At 36.8% G+C, this 26,220-nt stretch overlaps 2 protein-coding genes across 8 annotated transcripts in view; both read right to left on the bottom strand.

Moving 5' to 3' along the window:
* The window catches only part of LOC116305122 (stimulated by retinoic acid gene 6 protein-like), a 42,828-nt gene extending 35,093 nt beyond the window's left edge, over positions 1 to 7,735 (bottom strand). For both annotated transcript variants that reach the window (XM_089028673.1, XM_089028674.1), the window contains exons 1-2: positions 7,596 to 7,735; positions 3,488 to 3,576 (exon numbers count right to left, since the gene is read on the bottom strand). The gene's annotated coding sequence lies outside the window, so the exon portion shown is untranslated. The remainder of the gene's footprint in view (positions 1 to 3,487; positions 3,577 to 7,595) is intronic.
* Positions 7,736 to 17,788: 10,053 nt separating this feature from the next.
* The window catches only part of LOC116305057 (uncharacterized), a 31,410-nt gene continuing 22,978 nt past the window's right edge, over positions 17,789 to 26,220 (bottom strand). For all 6 annotated transcript variants that reach the window (XM_031714890.2, XM_031714894.2, XM_031714891.2 and 3 more), the window contains 8 exons: positions 23,618 to 23,752; positions 23,185 to 23,280; positions 22,623 to 22,671; positions 22,014 to 22,105; positions 21,596 to 21,660; positions 20,892 to 21,059; positions 20,165 to 20,331; positions 17,789 to 19,235 (listed from right to left, as the gene is read on the bottom strand). In XM_031714890.2, coding sequence (XP_031570750.2) covers positions 19,234 to 19,235; positions 20,165 to 20,331; positions 20,892 to 21,059; positions 21,596 to 21,660; positions 22,014 to 22,105; positions 22,623 to 22,671; positions 23,185 to 23,280; positions 23,618 to 23,752 — 774 coding nt within the window. In that variant the 3' untranslated portion in view covers positions 17,789 to 19,233. The remainder of the gene's footprint in view (positions 19,236 to 20,164; positions 20,332 to 20,891; positions 21,060 to 21,595; positions 21,661 to 22,013; positions 22,106 to 22,622; positions 22,672 to 23,184; positions 23,281 to 23,617; positions 23,753 to 26,220) is intronic.

Raw genomic sequence — 26,220 nt, 5'->3', positions numbered from 1 at the left:
CTTGTATTGTAGGCATATTACATGTATTATTACCTCTGTCTATAATTTGGACCATCATTCATTGGTCACTGCCTTGTATTGTAGGCATATTATTATTACCTCTGTCTATAATTTGGACCATCACTCAATAGTCACTGCCTTGTATTGTAGGCATATTATTATTACCTTGGTCTATAATTTGGACCATCATTCAATGGTCACCACCTTGTATTGTAGGCATATTATTACCTCTGTCAATAATTTGGACCATCATTCAATGGTCATTGCCTTGTATTGTAGGCATATTATTATTATTAACTCTGTCTATATATGCCTTGTATTGTAGGCATATTATTATTACCTCTGTCTATAATTTAGACCATCATTCAATGGTCACTGCCTTGTATTGTAGGTGTATTATTACCTCTGTCAATAATTTGGACCATCATTCAATTGTCACTGCCTCGTATGGTAGGCATATTATTACCTCTGTCTATAATTTGGACCATCATTCATTGGTCACTGCCTTGTATATTGTAGGCATATTATTATTACCTATGTCTATATCTTGGACGTCCATCATTCAATGGTCACTGCCTTGTATTGTAGGCATACTATTATTACCTCTGTCTATGATTTGGACCATCAATTAACGGTCACTGCCTTGTATTGTAGGCATATTATTATTACCTCTGTCTATAATTTGGACCATCATTAATTATGATCACCGTTTTGTATTGTAGGCTTATTATTATTACCTCTGTCTATCATTTGGACCATCATTCATTGGTCACTGCCTTGTATTGTAGGCTTATTATTATTACCTCTGTCTATAATTTGGACCATCATTCATTGGTCACTGCCTTGTGTTGTAGACATATTATTATTACCTCTGTCAATAATTTGGACCATCATTCAATGGTCACTACCTTGTATTGTAGGCATATTATTATTACCTCTGTCTATAATTTGGATCATCATTCAATGGTCACTGCCTTGTAGGCATATTATTATTACCTCTGTCTATGATTTGGACCATCAATTAACGGTCACTGCCTTGTATTGTAGGCATATTACATGTATTATTACCTCTGTCTATAATTTGGACCATCATTCATTGGTCACTGCCTTGTATTGTAGGCATATTATTATTACCTCTGTCTATAATTTGGACCATCATTCATTGGTCACTGCCTTGTATTGTAGGCATATTATTATTACCTTGGTCTATAATTTGGACCATCATTCAATGGTCACCACCTTGTATTGTAGGCATATTATTACCTCTGTCAATAATTTGGACCATCATTCAATTGTCATTGCCTTGTATTGTAGGCATATTATTATTATTAACTCTGTCTATATATGCCTTGTATTGTAGGCATATTATTATTACCTCTGTCTATAATTTAGACCATCATTCAATGGTCACCGCCTTGTATTGTAGGTGTATTATTACCTCTGTCAATAATTTGGACCATCATTCAATTGTCACTGCCTTGTATGGTAGGCATGTTATTACCTCTGTCTATAATTTGGACCATCATTCAATGGTCACTGCATTGTATATTGTAGGCATATTATTATTACCTCTGTCTATGATTTGGACCATCAATTAACGGTCACTGCCTTGTATTGTAGGCATATTACATGTATTATTACCTCTGTCTATAATTTGGACCATCATTCATTGGTCACTGCCTTCAATTATAGGCATATTATTACCTATGTCTATATAATTTAGGCCATCATTCAATGGTCACCTCCTTGCATTATAGGCATATTATTATTACCTCTGTCTATATAATTTGGACCATCATTCATTGGTCACTGCCTTTGGTATGTGCATTACTATTCTCTTAAGATTGACCACCATTTGATGATCACATTTGACTATAATAATTGTTTTCCATGCTGTCTTGCATTTTTGGTTATGAATGAGGTATTGAATGAGACAATGGTAATAGGTTATATGTTATTAGTAGTTCTATAGTACCAACACTTTTGAGAGCTGTTATGAAGGAAAGTGTATGCACTGTATAAAACAGTCTAGAACTAATTAAAGTGGACTTATGAAATCATGGGTGAAATCATGGCAGTCAGCTTATTTAACATCATGATTGAGTTCATGTCTGTGTATGAGTTTTCAATTTCAGCTTATCATCTGGTAAATCTATCTTCTAAATAGCCTGACACCAAAATGGACTATCTCATTGACCGTTTCATCACATAAAGGTATCCTAGCCGACAGACCTTGCAAAGAGTAACTTCACTATGCTCAACTGGACCTACAGTACTTCAATATCTGGCAAAGAGGACTACTCACTTCACCATGGAAATTGTTTGGAATATGTTGTTATTATTAATCATTATTATCATTATCAATAATTTATTATTTGCTACATAACTATTATTGTTGTTGTCTTTATTATAAATATTTATTCGTTTTTGATATCATTATTATCAACGTAATATCATTATCATAACTTAGATTTAATATTGCTGTTTTTATCATTCTTTTACTACTACTACATGCTATTTATATATTATTTATTTTATATTATTTTATGATCATTATTGGTAAATCATTATATTTGCTATAACTATTATTTAGCTATATAGCTTATTATATTCTCATATACATAACTATTATTGTTTTTATTATTTAATGTTTATTCATTTTTGCTATTGTTTTTATCAATATAATATTATTATTATAATTTAGATTTTATATTGCTGTTTTTATCATTCTTTTACTATTACTACATGCATTATATATTTTATTTTTGTTACTATATTCATATATTATGTCTTAGTTAGCTGCATAGCAATGTTGGGTTTATATAATGAGGTTTTAAAATAAAGTATTACACAGCCTGGCTATTTGTGCACTTAATCAATAATGCTGTTTATATCTAATTTCACTGCCAGACTTTGTAAGACTCATAAGGCCATTATATAAACATTCTGGGCAAAAATTTGAGCAGCGCATTTGTTTGGCTTTAAGACAATGATTGGCCACCTGTCTAGTGTGATTTCACAGATGGGAAATTTCTGTTACATGAATGGTAGCCTCCACGTGGCGTAACAGGGAAAGAGTGTCATACATGCAGACCACACAGTATGAAAGACTAGACTAACTTGCAGTCAGTCTAGTGGACCAAAACAAAGAACAGATTTCAATTTGGAGTAAGATTTAAAACCTGATGACTGCATTAATGCATTACTGTGTGTGCATTTATGGTACTTTTACGAATCACCATTCACCAAAAATGAAATGTCAATAACAAATACTGGTAAACTACTTTCCCAGGGCATGGTTGTACATCGAAGAGTGGATGATGCTATCTGATAGATAAATCCTTACCCAGTGGATAAGTCAATGTTGTTATCTAATAAATTTATTCCCTGGTTAAGATTTATAAGTAGGATAGGGCCACCCACCCTCGTACAACCTGACCCAGTACTTTTGTGTTTCGGATCAGTCGGGTTGTAGGACAAGACAAACCTTTCAGTTTGTTGGCTTCAGTTTAAGCTCCTTGTGGAAAGTCCCTGCATTGTTACTACCCTACAACATGGCTGCTGTGAGAACACACTCTATATAATAGAAAAAGACCAGTCATAATAAAGTAGATTTGAGCTATGAAAAATCTACAGCTACTAGATATGTACTGCATGTAAAGCTTGTATTGCTGTAATAGGGCGATATGCTAAATATGTATATGAACAGTAGTTACACATGAGCTTTGCATTATTTACAGTAGTGTAAGTCTTGGAAATTATAAATTATGGGTTACTGTCCATGATACATTTTTTTTATTTGCAATAACAAAGAAATTAAAAGATTTAAGGTCTTTGTAATATTCTTATGCTCATCAAAATAGAAATGTTTATCGGTTACTACTTCATGTAAGACCTCATGAAGTGGCACTAATACTTCTTGTTTTATGGTGTTGAAGTGGCACTAATAACTCTTGTTTTATGGTGTGTGTGCTGGTGTGTGTGTCCTTGTGGCTCCGTTGGCGTTTTCATGGCTATCGTTACTGCTTGGCTTACTTCAAGTGCTTGGCTTACTTCAGGTGTTTGGCTTACTTCAGGTGATTGGCTTATACTTCAGGTGATTGGCTTACTTCAGGTGCTTGGCTTACTTCAGGTGCTTTGCTTATTTGAGGTGCTTGGCTTACTTCAGGTGCTTGGCTTACTTGAAGTGATTGACTTACTTCAGGTGATTGGCTTACTTCAGGTGCTTGGCTTCCCTGAGGTGCTTGACTTACTTGAGGTGATTGGCTTACTTCAGGTGCTTTCATTACCTGAGGTGCTTGACTTACTTGACATGCTTCACTTACTTCAGGTGATTGGCTTACTTCAGGTGCTTCACTTACTTCAGGTGCTTGGCTTACTTGAGGTGATTGACTTACTTCAGGTGCTTGGCTTACTTCAGGTGCTTTGCTTATTTGAGGTGCTTGGCTTACTTCAGGTGCTTGGCTTACTTCAGGTGATTGACTTACTTCAGGTGATTGGCTTACTTCAGGTGCTTGGCTTACTTCAGGTGCTTTGCTTACCTGAGGTGCTTGGCTTACTTCAGGTGATTGGCTTACTTCAGGTGCTTGGCTTGCTTGAGGTGCTTCACTTACTTCAGGTGATTGACTTACTTGAGGTGATTGACTTACTTGAGGTGCTTTGCTTACTTGAGGTGCTTGGCTTACTTCAGGTGATTGGCTTACTTCAGGTGCTTCACTTACTTCAGGTGCTTGGCTTGCTTGAGGTGCTTCACTTACTTCAGGTGATTGACTTACTTCAGGTGATTGACTTACTTGAGGTGCTTGGCTTACTTGAGGTGCTTGGCTTACTTGAGGTGATTGGCTTACTTTCATTGCTTGGCTTACTTCAGGTGATTGGCTTACTTCAGGTGATTGGCTTATACTTCAGGTGATTGGCTTACTTCAGGTGCTTGACTTACTTCAGGTGCTTTCATTACCTGAGGTGCTTGACTTACTTGAGGTGATTGGCTTACTTCAAGTGCTTCACTTGCTTGAGGTGCTTTGCTTACTTCAAGTGCTTCACTTACTTCAGGTGATTGGCTTACTTCAGGTGATTGGCTTACCTGAGGTGCTTGACTTACTTGACGTGCTTGACTTACTTGAGGTGCTTGACTTACTTGAGGTGATTGGCTTACTTCAGGTGCTTGGCTTACTTCAGGTGATTGGCTTACTTGAGGTGCTTGGCTTACTTCAGGTGCTTGGCTTGAGCATGACAAATTTTTAAAAAAGGTCTGAGAAAAGTCTAAAGTATTTTTTTGCGGATCATATGTCGTTTGTCTCCGGCATAAAATTTCTAAAAAGACTATTCTCTGTGATACATATCTATATGCGATGTGAATTCAGCCATAATTATGTACAGTTACTTCTGTTTTCCTTCTTTTGAGCTGTTATTTAGTTCTTTACAAATACTTACCTGAAATGAAATGGCTGCCATTGCTTTCAAATATTCCTCAAACTTTTCATCATATAAATTTGACATGTCATTGGCTATAATGTTGTTCTATTTTTCATTATCCAATCAAAAGCGAGAATTGAACAACACTGCCAATCCGAGTTGAGCATTTTTTTCGTGTATGTTATTATAAAGGTATGTGTAGTGCAGTTATTTTCGAGTTATAATGATAGCGATAGCTCAAAAAAAAAAATTTGGCATCATAATAAGGGGGAGGAAGCGGTGGTTTCTTCGCAAACAAATGAGATGAAATTTTTATCCCCTATGAAAACCAAGAAACCTTCCTATTTGGTTTGCTTGACATAAAGAAAAAAAACAGTGCATTAAAACCTTCAGAACTTTTCAACCAAAATATTTTTTTATACGGGAGCGAATAAATTGACCTGACAATCATTCTATGGCAGCTATGGACATACTTATATCTTGGTTAATGGAGTGCCATTAAATATGCTTAATTATTAAATTCAATGCTGTTAAACCTCTGGCCATGGAGGGTTAGGTTTTGAACTTTCCGCTTGCCTTTACATATACCATCTTGTTTGCTATGTTCAAACTTTGAAGAAAATATGAAACTCAAGTCTCCCAGATATCATATCTTTGAACATTTATGTACATACATATTTGAAACACTTCAAGCAATGAAAGTAAGCCAATCACCTGAAGTAAGTGAAGCACCTGAAGTAAGTCAAGCACCTCAAGTAACCAAAGCACCTCAAGTAAGCCAAGCACCTCAAGTAAGCCAAGCACCTGAAGTAAGCCAAGCACCTCAAGTAAGCCAATCACCTTGAAGTAAGTCAATCACCTCAAGTAAGCCAAGCACTTGAAGTAAGTCAATCACCTCAAGTAAGTGAAGCACTTGAAGTAAGCCAAGCACCTCAAGTAAGCCAATCACCTGAAGTAAGCCAATCACCTTGAAGTAAGTCAATCACCTCAAGTAAGCCAAGCACCTGAAGTAAGTCAAGCACCTCAGGTAATGAAAGCACCTGAAGCAAGTCAAGCACCTCAAGTAAGCCAAGCACCTGAAGTAAGCCAAGCACCTCAAGTAAGTGAAGCACTTGAAGTAAGCCAAGCACCTCAAGTAAGCCAATCACCTGAAGTAAGCCAATCACCTTGAAGTAAGTCAATCACCTCAAGTAAGCCAAGCACCTGAAGTAAGTCAAGCACCTCAGGTAATGAAAGCACCTGAAGCAAGTCAAGCACCTCAAGTAAGCCAAGCACCTCAAGTAAGTGAAGCACCTCAAGTAAGTGAAGCACTTGAAGTAAGCCAAGCACCTCAAGTAAGCCAATCACCTGAAGTAAGCCAATCACCTTGAAGTAAGTCAATCACCTCAAGTAAGCCAAGCACCTGAAGTAAGTCAAGCACCTCAGGTAATGAAAGCACCTGAAGCAAGCCAAGCACCTCAAGTAAGCCAAGCACTTGAAGTAAGCCAAGCACCTCAAGTAAGTGAAGCACCTCAAGTAAGCAAAGCACCTGAAGTAAGCCAATCACCTGAAGTAAGCCAATCACCTTGAAGTAAGTCAATCACCTCAAGTAAGCCAAGCACCTCAAGTAAGTGAAGCACCTCAAGTAAGTGAAGCACCTCAAGTAAGCCAAGCACCTCAAGTAAGCCAAGCACCTCAAGTAAGCCAATCACCTGAAGTAAGCCAATCACCTTGAAGTAAGTCAATCACCTCAAGTAAGCCAAGCACCTCAGGTAATGAAAGCACCTGAAGCAAGCCAAGCACCTCAAGTAAGCCAAGCACGTCAAGTAAGCCAAGCACCTCAAGTAAGCCAAGCACCTCAAGTAAGCCAAGCACCTGAAGTAAGCCAAGCACCTGAAGTAAGTCAATCACCTCAAGTAAGCCAATCACCTGAAGTAAGCCAATCACCTCAAATAAGCCAATCACCCCAAGTAATGAAAGCACCTGAAGTAAGCAAAGCACCTGAAGTAAGCCAATCAATAACAATAGCCATGAAAACGCCAACGAAGCCACAAGGACACACACACCAGCACACACACCATAAAACAAGAAGTATTAGTGCCACTTCATGAGGTCTTACATGAAGTAGTAACGTGTTTATCGCTCACTTTTACACTTTGCATATATTTGATGAATCTCTTGAATAGTTTGGTTTTGCTTACTTTATTCCTGGGTTGCTGTCAAATCTGTCCGGTTGTGGTACAGTGTTAAGTCACAATTCATCTTTTTTTGATTTTGAAGGCTTTTTTTTTCGCGCTGTTTCGTTTTCTTTTTTCAAACATTTTGCAGCCTCGAGAACAGAGAACTGGAATTAACCGACAGATTTGGCACAGGGAACCCACGAAGCATTGAAAAACTATCCACAGGAAGCCCCTAGCTAAAGCGACAGAGTGTCGTCACTCCAAAACGTTCTCCAGAAAGTATAGAGGCCTAGGTAGCGAGGTAAATTCCATGTGTGGGCGTTGTAGTTAAATGATTATTTTAAAACGTTCTTCAAATATTCAAGTTCTTAGTCAAAGGGGTTTCTAGTTGGATTGGGGAGGGTCCTTTCTTTTGATGCACACTTTCGTGACGATAGAACTATATTAGCTCCCTAAAATCAATCTTACAACAGACATTAATTATATCATCTAGTTCTTAAATAAGTATCTGATATTTGTAATAGGGTAGAGTGCACGCACTAAACCCGTGAAACATATTTAGTACTAATTAGTAGTAATTTATACAGAATCCTTTGTTTCCTATTGTTTGATTATCACTATTTCGTACTAAAAATTATTTTAGTATTTGTTTCACGGGTTTAGTGCGAGCACTCTAACTTCATTGAAAGTGTGACATGCCTGAAGAAATAGTTAGACACAGGCAGATAATATTTCATATCTGACGCTTGTTTTATTATGTAGACACTCTATCTTCATTGTATCACGTGCAGTGCAAATGGAATTTGCTCTAAATGTAGGCTGGTTAATTTATTGTAATAGAAAAATGGTTTTGTTTAATTGAAATAAAAAGTTTTGAAGAGAATTTGTGTGAATTTTCTGTGTTGTGCCTTGGTGGGGTAGTGGGTCACTTAAATTAGGAAACAAGTCAAAGCTGGCTTCTCCTGAAGTGATTACTTATGAATACAAAGGAAACCAAGAAAAAAGAGGTTTGCTTCAGCAAACATGGCTGTTTATTCACAGTGGGTTAGGCTTGCATACGATACATTCATTCCCTTCCCAAAAAGAAACACCAAAATGAGGAAGTGCAATGAGGAAATGCAGTTTTTCTGCCTGGGTGTAATATTTTTGCATTTTTAAAAAGATTGTTTTATTTTCAATTTGTTTTTCTGCACTAAGAGTTGTGGTACTTTACTAACAAATGCAGGAGGCAGATCGTTTATGTTTCTTTAGGTGAAACAGGATTTTTTTTGTTTTGTCCTACAAATTGAGCTGCTTTAAGATCACATGTAAGGGGACCATACAATAAATAATCTTAATTCCCAAGGGAATGACACTTTCTCTGGAAGATATAATTGAGCTGACGAGCTGAAAAAGGAATGGGATTCTTTACACAAAAAAAAGCCAAGAGAATGGTCAGAAAGTAAGGAATAGATTTCCTCGGCTCAGGCGTAATGTTGTTCCATTTCAGACCACGTGTGTCATTCCCTAGAGTATCCTTTCTTTGGTTAACAGTTGTGCTTGGGTTGCACATGAAAAGACACATCAATATGGATACAACTCCAACAAAGAATCTCATTCTAAAAAGAATGACACGTGGTCTGAAATGGGACAACATTACACCCAAGCCGAGGAGGGGAATGAGCTATAGATATTCAAATATTAAAAGGCAAAACCCCTGGGGGGGGGGGGGGTACTCTGCCAGAATTGGGGTAGGGGTGTTCCGCTGGGATTCTGAAAGGGGTACCCTGTTTATGACAAAAAAAATTGTATTTGTAGACCCTGTTTATGACAAAAGACATAATTAATTGCACTGAGATCCTGTTTCAATTATCATGTCATCTCACGTATCATTTTTTTACGACTATGGTAACCAGTTTCAGTCAATACGAAAGTAGAAATCCTGAATATGACAAGAAACTCAGGAAGAATTTGGACCTTGAGTGAAATTGCATACCCTGTTTATGACAAGAAGCTCGAAAAACCATACCCTGTTCAGCGGATCATCCCCGTATAGTTCATATATGGGAGTACCCCCCTCGGGGCAAAAACATGGTGACCTGCCCCTCGTTTTAATCCCATTATAGTATGAGGACCAACCCCCTATACAATATTGTCTCAAAAAATATCAAACCAGCCCTAATGAGAGACTTATTTTCTCATGACCAGACAACTTGTTTAAGACAGAACAAAAGTGACCTATGCCTTTTTTTAAATAGTCCATGCCCACTTTGCATTCTGACTGAACAGTTACTAACACATGAATCAAAACCTCCCCTCATTTACCCCCTTTCAACTTTAAAAAATATCCTGCTTCCTTGACCTCTGATGTTATTTTTATCTTTAAGTTATTTCGTTCTTTTAACCTTTCCTTTTTCACCCTTTTCTATGAGAATGAGGTGATGAGATCCCAGCGGTTGGGTACCCTGTGGACCATATGTACCCAACATGCATCAGGGTCGTATTGGAGAAGAAGAAGATGGCGACGAAGTGAAGGTGGAAGGTGTGGAAACAAAGAACGACATTTACAAGGTAGGAAAAGCTTCAAGACTTTACTAATCTATTTCTACATTAAGATAAGGTTCAGTTCTGAGGGCGTAGGTGGTTATTTTGTGTTCTGTGGGTTTTTTTCGTCCCTGAAATAAGCATTTCGTTCTGCACTCCTCGTGTGGTTGGTTGCACGTGGAAGGGTTTCGAGCCAAAAAAATTCATGTAAGCTCTTTTGTTTTCAATTGAAAAATGTTCTGAAGTTACTTCATTCATTTATAATTCTACGAAACTAGTTTTTATTATTCACGGCTTTATGACAAAATTCGACAAGACAAAACTGCAGCACTTTGCAAGTTTTAGTTTGGTTAAATTCTCCTTTTAAGAGATCACGTAGAACAAGTTTAAGACTTGTTTAGAGCTGGAAAAATGCTTTCAAATATATATATTTTTTAACGATAAAGAAACAAGAAATATATTGATTTAAGATAGGGAGTGGCGGGCAATTTTTTTCTGGGGGAGGGGTACCCCTAATGATTGCAAAAATGAATATTATCTGGCTATTAATCTAATGTTATTATTCTCTTTTCCTTTAGATAATGCAAGTCCATGAGGAAAAAACAATGGAAGAACCTATTAGTTATAGTGTTAATATGGTAAATTTATTGTATAGTTGGTATCATAATTATGCCAGTGAATACAGAATTACTGCAATAAGATTGGCTAGAAGTTTTTTGATACATTTTAAAGTGCTATGTATTTTCAGTTTTTTATTCATCCAGGAGCAGAACCAATTTTTCATATTTTGCAGTAACTCTAGTATAGTAATCTGGGTAGTTATGCTAAAAAATTATTCACTTTAGGTCCAGTGAATTCTGATCAGTATTTACCTTGGATTGTTGTTGGTAAATATTGACCAACATTCACATTGTCCTTGGTGAATAATAGTTCTATAACACTATCTACATATAATCAAGTGTTGTATGTAGATCTTTTTCACCACTTTAAGAACTAGAACACAAGGTTGTGAGATCTAAAAGTGACCACATCCTTTATCGAATTCATTGATCTCTGTTTTTACTGAATGTTGATAAACTTTGCATATATCCACTGGACACAACGACTGGCTGGCTTGGATCGACATGGCTCCATGGAATCATTATTCAATTGATATTTATTGAATTATTCATCATTTATTGATTTGACTAACATTTTCTTATTTGATTGATGTTCCCTCATTGATATGATTGACATTTCTTCATTGATTGATTGGCATTTATATTTGATACTAATGTTTCTTAATTCATGCGATTGACATTGATTGATTTAAATGACTTGTCATTTATTCTATGCACATGAAAAAGTTTTTTTTTCAATATTCTGTACTTCGAATTATTTTAATAAATTTTTTACTAGGACCAAATTATGTAATTTTGCTGGTTGTATACAAATTTTCCTGATCTATTTTCTCCAGGTGTTTTTCAATTTAAAATTGTTTGAAGACTTGGTCAAGTCAAATTTTACCAATTCACTGAATGAGAAAGAAAAAACTTTTTCATGCATTTTTCATTGCATTGATTCAATTTGTTTCAGTAAATTCTCGCTTCCTATGGTTATGATATCAGTTCTTTTTGTCCAAATGAAAAACAAACTAAAACTTCCAAGAAATTGTACAAATAAGGTATCCCAATTTCTAATGTCATAGCATACTGTAGTAGGCGAGAGTCTACTGTACATCTTGACATTGATTATTTTATCGATATTTTTGTTGATATTTGATAATACTTTTGTGATGATGATGTTCTGACTGCTGCTTTCCTGGTCTCCATCCATATTCACAGTAAGTTAAAGTGCAAGGTTTATCAATATTCAGTTCACTGGTTATTTTTTCCACTAAACATCTTGTCATTAAACACATGGCTCCTGATCACACAAAAAAACTAACTTCAGATATTTCGTCTGTATATTTTGACATTTAGATTTTATGAAGGATGTTGGTGGAAAAATAGTATCAGATATAGTTTGTAAATGTTAGCTCTTTCTATTGGACTTGTTTGGGCTGTTTCATCATGAAAGTGTTTCTCTGAAAACCATTTCATGGCTTCTTAAAGTGGTGAATATTTTAATATAATGACTATAATTGAACACACCAAAGGTCAGATAGAAGTACTGTGTACAAAATTCTTTTTTGATATTTACATCATATATGTTTTGTGGCAATACCATATCAATCACAATCCTGAAGTGAATACCTTTGAAGTTTTGGCATCAAGCTTCAAATTGACTAGCAAATTATCTTCTTTTGGTTCATTGACATAGATGAATTTGATCTCTTCAAGTACTTGCACAGTGTCTTTCTTCTGATATTCCCTTAAAATCATGATTCATTTGGCATTTTAATTCACTGCATACAAGAAAATCTGAAAATAATCCAAACCACATCAAAAATAACATGGCATAAATTCCTGTCATGTCATAATCAAATGGCATTTAGTATTCCATAGGGCTTGGTGTGTTCATGTCATAGTCTGACAAAGGTGTTGCTTGATTAAAAGTACACAAGAGATGATAAATGGTCTTCTAAAAGTTAATGGTTGTAACCGGGATACATACAGTAAGGCTAATCGGCTTCTACGTATATCATTTTCTAAAATGGCTTTCAATATTTTGCTTCTGTTGAATTCTCAAATCGGCCTGAATACATGAGGCTAATAAAAATAATTGGCTTCTACGGATATATTGACCTGAATACATAAGGCTAATTGGCTTCTACATATATCATTTTCTAAAATGGCTTTCAATATTTTCCTTTTGTTGAATTCTCAAATCAGCCTGAATACATAAGGCTAATTGGCTTCTACATATATCAATTTCTGAATGTCAATGTTTTGCTTTCGTTGTAATTCTCAAACTGGTCTGAAAATTAGCTCATATAATTTGCTTCCAAATTTTCTTCTCTGAATACATCAATATTAGTTACTTCATGGTTCATTTCTATTTCTTGGCCTAAATTAATTATAAATTGTCTCCAATTGATTGCATTCATAGACCATTTATTACTCTTGCTGTAATATTGTTGTATGATTTTGTAAGCCATGGCACAGACGTTTGAGGGTAGATTTGGGTAATCCTATTAATGCTGAAACTGTATGATCAATACATGTCCTATGCCATGGTTTATCAATATCATACAAGAATTATCCTACTACTAGTTCCAGTAAGGATCATACAGATGAGACAACTATCTCCATTACTTGTAAACTAACTAATAACCAAATTCCATTGCGACATATTTTTTGAACTAATTTATAACTGATTTGGATATGTCCTATACCTCAAGAAACCTTCCATGTCTCTTCTATAAGCCTTACTGATGCTCTAAGTTGAGGCATAAAACTGGTGTTATTCCTATAAAAATCAGCATTAAAAACTGTTTCGAGATCAAAGAGTTTTATACTTTGAGCATTACAAGTTACTTAGACTTTAAATTATTTTCAGCTATTTTATAGGAAGAACACCAGTTTTATGCCTTAATTTCAGCATTCTGTACTAGTCTTTTAATCAAGCAACACCTATGTCTTTAGAATCCAAACAAAGTGGACTGTCCCCAAGGTCTTTCGTTCAACTTACTCATCAACCTTAAGGGGTACCCCTGAACTCTTTGTTTGGGGGTACTTCTTCTTAAGGGTAGGGTAGGTTTGAACTTTTGGTCTTGGGGACCTGCGACTAATTACCCTAGGGGCAAAAAAAATTACAAAAAGACTTAGTATATATTTTTTCAAAATTTATAGGGATTTTTTACTTTTTTTTCACAATTTTTTATTTTTTTTCTAATTTATTATTTTTTTTAGAGCCAATTTGAATTTTTTTTTACTTTTTAAAGCCAATTTGATTTTTTTTATTAAAGCCAATTTCCGAGTTTTTTTTGTAATCTGTGAGCCAATTCTCCTTATTTTGTCCATTTCTGCTTGACTTTCCTTGATCCTGAGTCTTGAGGTGCTGTCCAATTTTTCTTGCATGAACCTACCTGGATTTGAACCACTTACCTTATGTCCTGCTTGCCCTCTTCTTGACCAGTATACCATCAGCTAGTTTGTTGAAGTTATAGTTTTTGAAGTACCTTAAATCATAGTGCTTTGTATTGACGTGAACATGAATGACCTAATAAAAATTCCAATGAATATTTCATGTCTATTGTTTATTGCTCACGTGACTGAAACAATGGGATAATGAGGGGAACAAAGGCAGGGGATTATGTGGGTGTGGTAGAGGTGATAAAGTAGGCATGAGGCAGGGGTGGATTTTAGAGAGGAACGTGGTTGCCATGAGCTACAAGGTGTGTTCATAAGTTTATAGGGCCTGAAAAAATTCTAAGTTTTTTGGCGGGAAAAAAAGCACGATTCGAAAGGAGTATAACGTAATGAGAGAGTTGAAAAATTCTAAGTTTTTTGGCGGGAAAAAAATAGCACGATTCGAAAGGAGTATGACGTAATGAGAGAGTTGAAAAATTCTTAAGTTTTTTGGCGGGAAAAATTACGATTTTGAAAATAGGTAAAGTCTCAACACCATTTATTAAAGTAATAAATACACAAATTTTAAAACTTCATAATTTTTTTAGAATATATGCAAACATTTTAGTCTTTATCCTGGTTTATGTCCTGCAGGTTCTTGGATATTGTTAGATTACAGCGATGATTTTGCCCGTACCTATAACAGAAAAAAAATACAATTTTATTTGTCTTTATCTAATAATTGACTTTTTATTAAATTAGTGATCGAATAAAAAATAAAGACACAAGGAAATTAATTTATAGGAAAAAAACAACCTAAACGTAGCGCAATTTTTTATAATATTAAAAGAATAGGCTTTTCTTACGCTTAAAAGTGTTACCAGTGGCGCAGGACTACCTACAAAACGCCCTTAGTTCTGTTCTATCCCTCATAAACTATGCGCATAGGTTAATGTTGAGCAAAATTTTCATATTCGTTAAGTGTAAAGTTTTTGTGCTTTATTTTAGCCAAACGAACCCTCCAATTGAAAAATTAACCAAATTCAAGCATAAAAAGGGACTTTTAGCCCGCAAAACGCGGCAAACTTAACTATATACATAAACACATATGAAACTGAACACTTTCAAGACAGATTTCAATCGTCAATAAACGTTTGGATAAACTTTATTTCTAATCTTTAGAATGCTCAAAAATGTTAAATAAAGTCTTTACTTCACATTACCTTTCATTTCAGATGTCTAGTAGTTGTAGTCTGCAAGTTTCTTAAGTTTTAATGTCGCCGCGTAGTCCTCTCTTGTTTCAAGATGGCGGATGCAGGGAACAGCTCATTTTCGTATTCTCCCAATCCCTGGAGATTCAAAAGCATGTTTGGTAAACACAATAACTAATGCACAAATGGGAATTGAAGGTGAAAATTTCTTTTGTTTTATTGCCTTTCTATGTGACGGGCTTCCTGTGTTATGTGCACAACTCAATAGCCACAGGATTCCCAAATAGTAAACTATTTTAGCGTCTTATTTTTCTAACTTGTGGCAGACTTTTGAAAATTTAATTTACGCCATAATATGAGAGGTTTATAGAGCTACTAGCTGTGTTAGTTTCATTTCGAAAAAAAATCAAAAAGAGTGTGAAAAAAGGAAAATGCTGAAAACGCTATACCGCTGACCAGACAGCTTGCTCACTGAAAATTAATTCAGCCATAAAATATTACACATTCATCTATTTAAGAAAATAATGTCAGATCTATGTAGCCCTCATCTGTAGCTTTCTATTGATGTATATTTCGTGTAATAAAAATAAGTTTTTAAATTTTCGAAAATTTGGGTCAACCCGAAAAACGCGTATTTCGAGGTCAAAATTTCAATCGCCTCGTTTTGTATGAAAAAAAGCAAAATCAAAGAATTTTCTTAAAGATCCTAATAGAGCTCAAAATGGACTTTCTTTCAAGTACAAAACATTTGCCGAAAGTATTTTGATTATTTTTTTATAAAGCATTTTTTGGCGTCAGTTGGCGTTTGGGCTCCCTGTGGTGGAAATTTAAGGGGACAACGTGAAACTTCAACTTTTTTCACGACTTTAAATTGATTCCGCGTGCGTCAAATATTGAGATTTTTGGCTCCCTAGAAATTTTTAGTATACGAAAATAAACATTTTTCTTAATTTCAAAGTAGACTTAAAAGTAAAGACGATTGTAATACTTGATTAGAATACGCATTGTGGTATTAAATAATTGGAATAAAATTAAGGCATCCACATTTACGTATTAGAGAGTTTTAGATTGACTTTTTTTTCTCCCCGCAAACGGCAAACGTGACCACGTTTTCATAGTTTTCGTGTATTTTACTTTACCTTTTACAAACCTTCTCACCAAGCGCAAATACTCTTTTGTTTTTCTATTACTTGGACTTTCTTACTTGGATTCTTTTTCAGTAATTTAAAAGAATTTTTTACTGGTCAACTGACGTTTCACGTTTACCGTGAACGTAAATCCAAAACTCTCTATTAATACAAATCAAACTTCCGTCACCATGCATCCAAAAATAACAAGCAAAAAAACAGGCAATTAATTCTTCTCATAAGGGTTGGTTCACACTGGCGTCGAAGGCCACCGGTAACCACTAATTTCGAAATCAGTCTTGTGATTTTAAAAGTACGATCCTGCGATACGATGCTGTCGTGCGAAGGCGTGAAAGTGTGCTCTTTACGAAATTTGGGATTAGAGGTAACTGAAAGAACGCATTAGGAAATATGGTTAAAACATAAAGATGATTGTATTTTTAACCAGTAGAATAATCTCCAAAATTATATTGAACAACAAAAAGAAATATGAGTAATACCACAGGGATCCCACACAATCGGATAAAAATACAGCAGCAATTTGTCATAGTCAGTCTCTATCATTAACTTGTATTTTTTTCCCTATGAAAGTTTTTTAAGTATTGTGTTGTGGAATTCGACCGCTTTACATCGATAGACTATGTTTTATGCAATCGACTATTACCATACAAAATTAATATTTCTGTTGTTTAAACTGTTTAAAATTGCAGTTTAGATCCATCTTATTTTATTAAATACTTGCACAGCCGCGTGTACTGAGTCACCTACCTTTGATCAAGTGCTGTAGCGATAGTATAAAGTAATAACACGGCTTAGCTCTTGACTTGTTCGCTATGTTGTAGTGGTTTCTGGTAGCAGCTTTTCAAAATGGTAGGCATAAACAAGGTTTGGATCTGAACACAATGCACACCCCTTGAGACCAAATTCTTGCAAGATATAGAGAAAGCGCACATGGTTTTTCGAGGTGATAAGCTTTTGTTGAAGCCATTGTTTATTTCTGCGCTGTATTTTATCGTGGTTGAATGCGAAGATATTGTTGGTTGAGAAAAGAAAGATTACACGCAATCTATTTACCTTATTACTTCTTCTCCCTCTCCTTTTCTCTATTAGTCCAGAAATACCGGGGTTTTTTTTACTGTTTTGCGTGCGCAATCTGAATAGTGCAATAAAATTACGAGACAATAATTCAATGTAATAAATAAGTGAATACAAACCTGTTCTCATTCTCTCAAGGAGTTAAAGAGCTGGATGAAGGTGGGAGGGGTAGGGTTGGAGGAAGGAAAAGATATTGCAGTCTTTTGAAAGTTACAACCACTAAAACATTCCACAAAGAAAACAAAAATAAAATGCACTAACGAAGATTTAGAAACATTTGTTTATTTTCAATTACATATCTAAAATTTACAAATTCATAGTTTGCGCTCCCTAATACTCGGCTACTCTATAAGGCCCTTGGAAACAGGATGAACGCGTTCAAGACGACAAAAGGCAAGCATGCAACTGGGGAGTTAGTTATTCTATTGGCATAGCAGCCACCCGCTACCCTAATGGGGAACAAGCCACCATATATTGGGCGGAGGGGGGGATCTCTTAGAAAACAAAGCTATACAACTACTGATACAAACAGTCAGTTGGGAAAACTTATTTGGATATTCCAAGACACTCAGTTCAGATATAAGCAGCTGCAAATAAGGGGAATGTATCAAATTCTGGGGAAATTCATCACGATTGACGGCAAGCGAGATCAATCATAAAGAATTTCATCTATTTTGGATTAGGGAATGAAATATAACGGAACCATTCATTCTAGGGCAAGCATTGGAATTCGGAGTAAGGGAAGGTACGTTTTTACTGTGGGGAGGGGGGGTGGGGCTTCAGAGGAGAGGGACATCAGTAAAAGTTTGAACTTTTGTAAAGGGTCAAACCTTTCTTTTTTGAAAAAAAGCGCTTTCCTTGTTGACTTTAAGGGAGGATCATGAGTTTCTTACTGAGTGAAAATGGGAGGGCTACAACCATTAAAATGTTTACTGCGAATCCCCCTTTCCCCAATAAAAAACGTACCTTCCCTAACTGTTAATGATTTCGCAAAGTGCCAAGAAGACAGACCATGGACCTTTCTCACGCTGAAACCATGCTGACAGGAACAATACGTTTTCCATGCTTAGCCTTGCATTCAACATTTCAAGACAAGGTTATGCAGGATTAAACAAAGTATTTTCATTCTCATTGGCATGAGCATACTGCAGTGTGACCAAGGTCCATGTAATTAGAAGATATGTTGGGCACTATGGGGTAGTCCCCTTCAACGTTTCCTGCGTCATCTTGAAAGGTAATGCATCGAAGTGAGGACTGCGGTGACCTTGCAATGATTTTTAACACCTTGGACAATTATTCATGCCTCTATCATTGCAAGGTCACCACTATTCTCACTGATGCACAGGCATGGTTACCTTTCAGATGGTACAGATAACTGTGAAGGGGACTATTAAGGTGGCATTCTTTTGATCTGACGATTTTACTCGTTTTTTTCCCCAACAAATTATAATATACTAGTAGCCAATGGACACCAGCTCATTGGAATAGTGCAAAAAAAATTACTGAAAGAAGATTTCTCATCGTTAATTTATCTTCGAGATTGATCACCTGAAGACCCTCCCCACTAGAATATTAGTCAAGAATATATTTTATACAGATCTGTACTCAATATGCTATAGCAGTGTTCATTTGGGTATAAAAATATTGCTTCTACTTCTCATTACGTTGGCATCAATATATTCATGCTCCAATCAATGCTGTGCCAGATTCATCCTGCATGAAAGACATAAAGTTTAATATAATTAATTAATTAATTAATTAACATGTTTAAAATAAGCTATGTAATAGGCTAATCTAATGTTTTCCCATTTCAGAACAAGCTGTGTCATTCCCCAGAGTATTATATCTTTGTTTAACGGTTGGACATCAAAAGACACATAAATATGGATACAACTTAAACAAATAGAGGTTTTGCACCATCACGTGTCCACGCCCATAAAACAGCTTGGACTGCTTGTGGTTAGATGGCAGAACGATAAAATTCCTTTGCTCTCGGGAGTTGAATACTTTCTTATGTAAAACGATTGAATCGTCCTGCCATCTAACATGGGTGCCATCACTTGGTAGTGCAAAACTTTTATTGTTTTTTTTATCAAGAGAGTGTCATGTGATCTGAAATTGGAAAAGATAATGCCTAGCTGGATAATAGGTCCATTTCTTAATCAAGTACTTATCCAATGGTTTTCCATATTACAAAGCCGAGGTAACATGCTTGCACATTCAGAACTTTGGGCTACACTTGCACATGTAGACAGAAAAGCAGTCCCTGTATTTCCCTTTTTCAATGTTTGGTGTTTGCTAAGGTTAATTTGGCCGAGCGAGGATAAGTAGCTAGTCTAATATCCCCAGGGGAGGGGTGTCAGGGGTAAATGAGGAAAGGATTTGCCAAATCAATTTAGTAAGCAAACACAAAACAGGACAACAAAATATATTAGCGGTGAGAGTGCTCACCTTTCACCAATGCGACCTGGGTTTGAAAATGGTTTTCCTCCCTCCTCAAAAATCAACTTCTAAATTCTAATTCGATCTAGAAATGGCCTGGATGAAAATTACTCTGTGTAATTCTAGTTACCCTACCAACAAATTGCGTAGTTTTGTTTTTGTTCGTTTTTTTTAAATAATTTTAATCTATATGGACTTACATAATGCAACCACATAATTGCCTGGGAACGTTCCAAATAAACCAGTTTTTGTTGAATGGCCAACGAACCAGCCGTCATCACATTTCTCCAACACTATCACCTCTTCACCTTCTTCAAGGGGAAGCTCATCATCATTCTGTGGGCGGTAACTGTATGTTGCTTTAAACCTAAAATAGAGAAATGACAAAAAGCCCTCTGTTTACTAAAATCACTAGTCATTTGTATAGAAGAAAAAAGAATGAATGAAAGAAAAGAATTGGTGGAAGATTGAAAGGTTCTTCTACTGGTAAGACATTTCAAGTTTACCGTGGTGAAGGTAAAGAAAGAAATAATACTCAAGAGTATGGCATGTCTTCTGACACATGCAAAACTATCTATCTTGATCACTGAAGTGAATTCGTGGTTCAAACTTGGACAAAAGCAAACCAATCACCGAAGCAGCATTTCCCCAAATGGAATACAACTACAGTACACAGTATCTATTTTAAGAGTACTACAAGGATTATGAGCCAATATAATTTTATTTTAAAAGGACAGTAAACAATAGAAACAATTTGAGATCATTTCCCTGCAATCAGGGCTTAAAGTTCTGAAATATTCTAGATAATTTATTTAGTTTTTGGGACATAGCAACTGTAACTAACTTTCTTAGGAACCATAAATTCCTAAGAAAGGGCCAGCGGTTGACAAGGAGGTTACTACTACTGTATACAATCACTTTTTTTACCTTTCTCCATCCAATGGGAACATCTCAGGCTCATCCATTACAACCTGTGCTGGTAAGACAACAGGTTCAGGCTCCTTACTGATGTACTGTACTTGAGGTTGAGGCTGTGAGGGCCCACCTCTCATCTGAGGCTGATTACTGTGAGTAACTCTAATTGGTTCACCATAACTGGACAAGCAATAAAATGAATTGTATTACAGGCAAGTTCACTATTGTATAAGTTAGTAAAAAAATAGGGCTGTTAGTTAAGAAGTGATACATCTAGGGAGTGCAGAAGGGCACATGCCTGCTTTGGAATCCAACGACATTTTTAGTCCAATCCATTATTTAAGTGAAGGATCTAGGTTGTATAGGGGGACCATGGCCCCTTTTAAACAGAGGTGTAGCAAGATACCTCCATTTTCCTGCCAATACTTCATGTTTATGAAAGCATTTGGGGGGGTTAGTAGCTACCCCTTGAAACACCACTGCTTTTGAATCCAAGAAAATAATTTAATAAGCCCAAAATAGTTGCTGATTTTAGGGGTGGAGGCTATAGATCAACCACTGTTAGGGGGCTGACCCTGCAACAAACTAAAGTTTGGATCAAATAACAATAAATAACACAGAAATGAGCCATTCAGCCTCAAAACTCTAAGGGTTCATCTTTTGTAAATTTATCATAACGTATACCTAATGAATAGCAATATTCCTAAAACACATACCTAGTTGGTTGGCCTGACCGATCATAGGTGGTAGTTGTAGTTGTTGTCTTTCTTATTTCAGTAACCTAGCAAAAACAATTCTAGTGATGAATTCATTCTGATCTCATATTTATAATTCATCCATTTGCTCATTTGAACATTTATTCATTCACCCATTTATTTCTCTACCATCCATCCATTCATTCATCCAACAATTCATTCATTTATTCATTTGTCCTATGATTAAGGAATTCATTTATTCATACATTTATTCATCCACATATCCATTCATTCATTCATTCATTCATCCACCCATCTATTCATTTCTACACTTATTCATTTATCCTATGATTAGTCAATTCATTATTTCATCCCTTCATTCATTCATTTGCTCATTCATCTATTCATTTCTCATTATTCCAGTCCCATTATTCCCTACCTCCTGTGGCATGTGGGAAACTTTAGGCATTTCTTTTTTCATTATTACATCCTCCCGTCTGAATTGTTCCTGTCTCTTTGGCTGTTCTGTGCCTAATGAGCCAAACAGTAATTAAAGGTTACCAACACTGTCCTTTATGAAACCAATCATTACTTATCACCTTGGGAAGGGGGAGGGGGTTGGATTCAGAAGATTTAGGGGGATCACATGGTCTTTAGACCACTGTAGGGGGATCAGGTAAATATTGACAGGTATCAAAGGGGGGGCATCACTAAAAGATGAGAAAGTACCAACCACTAGTACAGAGGGGTGGAGAGTGAGGGGTCATAAAACAGATGGTGCCTTTTGGGGGGGGGGGTCATTTCATCTTTATTTTTTTGCAACAAAAATCCCCCTACTTCCCACAAGCAATAAATAATGACCAGTCCCTTGGGCTCTTTTGCACACATCAATTATGACACAAACACCTATGTTCTGTTATCCTCGATAGCATACCATTTGTATTGCGTTTAGGCCAGATTATACAACTTGTTAATTGAAAGTGTGATGGAGGAGAAGCCTCATCAATATTCAACATTATCATGAGGAGCAGTGCTGAGTAATAACTACCTTCAGGTGACACACTTGCTTTGGGAACTAGTCCAGGCTCTCGCAGCACCTTGTGAAAAAAGAAAATGGATATTTCAATACCAATTCGTCTTGATCTATTTTGCAAACATCAGTTTAATTTATTTTATTGAGCTAATCTGGACAGTATATCAAGCAACTTATGCAGCTGCTAATTATAAGAAAATTCTGAGTCTTGAACAGGATTTGAACTCATGCATGCCCTGGCGATTTAGGTGCCATTATCCATCATTATAATCATGGTCATCATCTTCATCAACATTATCATCATCATCCTATTCAACATCATCATTATAATTAATCATCATTGTCATTATCATCATCATTGTCATCATCTTCATCAATATCATCATCCTCATGGTCATCCTCATCATCCTCATCAACATCATTATCATCATCAATAGTAACCTACTATATATGCTGTCAACAATTTAAGATTGCCATAGCATTTTAACCATTGCTAATTATATACATCCACAACCACTATTCCATTTCTTTGACATAATTTATTTTGTTAAAATTTAATTTATGTAAGTATGGATACCTCCAAGTAAGCAGCAGGCAAGATTCCTTTTTTTCCTTGTGATATTCCTTCATACCAATTCTGATCCACTTTTCTTGTCAAAGTCACTATTTCACCCTAAGAAAAACAATCATTAAAAAAACTGTTAGAGAAGATTGGCCAAAATAAAAATCAGACCCCATGTCAAAAAAAGTTTGATATGTTGGCCAGTCAATCTCAGTCTATAGCTTGCACATTGATGATATTTATTATTCTGAGTCCTAGTAATACAATGAAGCATCATAGAATGAGTGGTGATAACTAGTAGAGTACTAGTGTGGACTGCGTCGGTGTTTCTAAATAAAACAGCAGGAAATTGTGGATAAATTGAATCACTGTAAAAAGCTTTGTGAAACTGACGTTTCGGACGTTAGTCCTTTGTTGGAGTAAATCCCCCATTCAAAGAAAGACTGACCTTTCCTACACTCATTTCTCTTGCTGACTCTGCTCTGAAGTTATATTTGACCTTAGCTTCTCCTTCAACAGGAACATATGGACTGGGTGGTGATTCAACAGGCGCTTCCTCTTCTTCATCTTCAATTGGTCTCAACTAGATAAATAATATACGCCTGATTAAGAGTTGTAATTGTAAGTTATGTATTGTAAGTTGGGGAAGTGTGGGTGGCATAACGGTGTGAGCGCTTGCCTCTCATCAATGCGACCTGAGCTCGAGTCCCGCCAGGTTCGGTGTTGTATATGAGTAGAGTTGTTTGTTGGTTCTCTCCTGTGCTTCGAGGGTTTTCCGGGTTCTCCGGTTTTCCTCCCTCCGCAAAAATCAACTCCTAAATTCCAATTCGATCATGGAAAAAGGGCAACAGGTCTGTTAGCCACTGGCTATTAAGTGCTACCCTTGTGAAAAGAGGACGTTTTATGTAGGAACCTTCTCACTTAATAGCTCCATCTACAGGTTTGTTAGCCACTGGCTATTAAGTGCTACCCTCGTGAAAATAGGACGTTTTATGTAGGAACCTTCTCACTTAATAGCTCCATCTATAGCTTAAGGAATGCCCATTTTTGTGTAGATCTATATTTGCCTAGTACTTTAAAAAGAGAAGTTATTCCAAAAAAATGCTTAAACTGGGAATTATGACAAAAGGGGCTGATGGTTGGCCCCCAAAACGTTTGAAGGGAACTTGTGCACAAATCAGAAAGTAAACCTCACTTGTGATGGGTTTTCTATTACACAGCTCCGTTTCATGGCTGAAAATCTAACTGGATATACAACTCAGGGGTGGATGGTAGATAGCCAAACAGGTTTTACAACTCACTTGGCAGCTAATAGATTTAATTAGAATTTAGAAGTCAATTTTTAAGGAGGGAGGAAAAACCAGAGAACCCTTGAAGCCCAGTAAAGAACCAACAAACAACTCACATACGACAAATTATAGCCCTGGAATGAAACCAGGGTTGCATTATTGAGACGTGGCACATTAACATTGCACATTAACAGTTTCCCACTTCTGACACCAAAAATGTAACCGGCAGCAAGGCGCTCAGCTATGAATCAGATTGCAAGTGGTTTTGGTATCGTACATGGATATCTAATTATCTTTCTGCATGTCTACATGGGAGTCAGGGAGGGGGGGGGGGGGGGATGAATACGGAACCGGTCAACATTTGTAGCCTGGGAAGAGTTGGAGAATTATTTTGGTTGCAACATCATTAAGCCGGATTAACTATTATATGGGAAGCACCGGTGGCGTGCGCTGCTAATGCGCTGCCTCTCACAAATGCGGCCCGAGTTCGAGTCCTGCCGATCTCGATGTGGTATGTGAGTAGAGTAGTTTGTTGGTTCTCTCCTGTGCTTCGAGGGTTTTCCGTGTTCTCCGTGTAGCTTCCTTCAAGTTTTGTGTCACAGTGGTATAAGCTTCTCGTAGACGAGTCTGGTGCTTGGTAATCCATTGCTGGTTGTCTACTGTCACTTGTCTGTCATCATCAGGAAGTAGAATGTCCAAAGGTAGCTTTGCATCTCTACCAAACATCAGGTAAAAGGGTGAGTATCCAGTCGTTGCATGTGGCGTAGCATTATAGGCGTAACATAACTCTTTCAGGTGTTCAGGCCACCTTCTTTTCTTTTCTGCTGGTAGAGTTCTTAGAAGCTCATGTAGTGTACGGTTGAATCTTTCGCACTGCCCATTTCCTTGAGGATGATAGGGGGTTGTCCTTGACTTCTTAATTCCATACACTGCACACAACTCCTTGACTAGTTCTGCCTCAAATGACTTGCCTTGGTCAGAGTGTATTCTTTGGGGGATTCCATACACAAGGAACCATTCTTTAATCAGGGTCTTGACTACGGTTGTAGCTTTCTGATCACGGGCAGGTACAGCAATTGTAAACTTTGTGAACACATCTGTTAACACGAGGACATTTTCTCTTCCATCTGTTGCAGGCTCAAGCAAGGTAAAATCCATCGCTAGCACTTCCAATGGCCTAGTAGCTAGTAGGCTGCCCATCGGCGTCTTGACTGGAAGGTAGGATCCTTTGGCAATGACACATCTTTCACAATTTGAGATCCATTGCTTCACATCTCCTTGCATACCGGGCCACCAACATCTTTTCCTCAAGAGCTGTTCTGTCCTGTCTTGTCCTTGATGTCCACATTGATCGTGCGCACCCTTCAGTACTTGTGATTTCATTGATGTGGGGAGTAGCAGTAACCGAAGCTCACTTCCCTGTCCGACTCCTGTACGGCGGTAGAGAACTCCATGGCTTTCCTCAATCCTGTTCCAGTGACTAAGCAACTTCCTTGTATCCCTTGTCTCTTGTTGGCTTTGCCTTTTACTTGGCCGACGTCCAAGGTTTCGGTAGTGGAGGAGACGACTGATACATGGGTCCTCCTGCTGTAGTCGTTGGATCTCTGTGAGAGGTGCGGTTGGGAATGAGGTTGCTTGCTCCTCCAGCGCACTTGTCTCTGTGTTGCTTATGAACGCTGCTGATACCATCAAATGTTGACGTACCTCTTCTGGTAGGTCTGTAGTATTGGTAGAGTAGGCTAGGGTACTTCTTACTTCAACT

The sequence above is a fragment of the Actinia tenebrosa genome, unplaced genomic scaffold, assembly GCF_029948245.1.
Source record: "Actinia tenebrosa isolate PJP-AT-01 unplaced genomic scaffold, QUT_ActTen_1.0 PGA_scaffold13__45_contigs__length_12533684, whole genome shotgun sequence".
NCBI lineage: Eukaryota > Metazoa > Cnidaria > Anthozoa > Actiniaria > Actiniidae > Actinia > Actinia tenebrosa.
The sequence above is the reverse complement of the archived record's forward strand: the minus strand, read 5'-3'. Positions and strand labels throughout refer to the sequence as shown.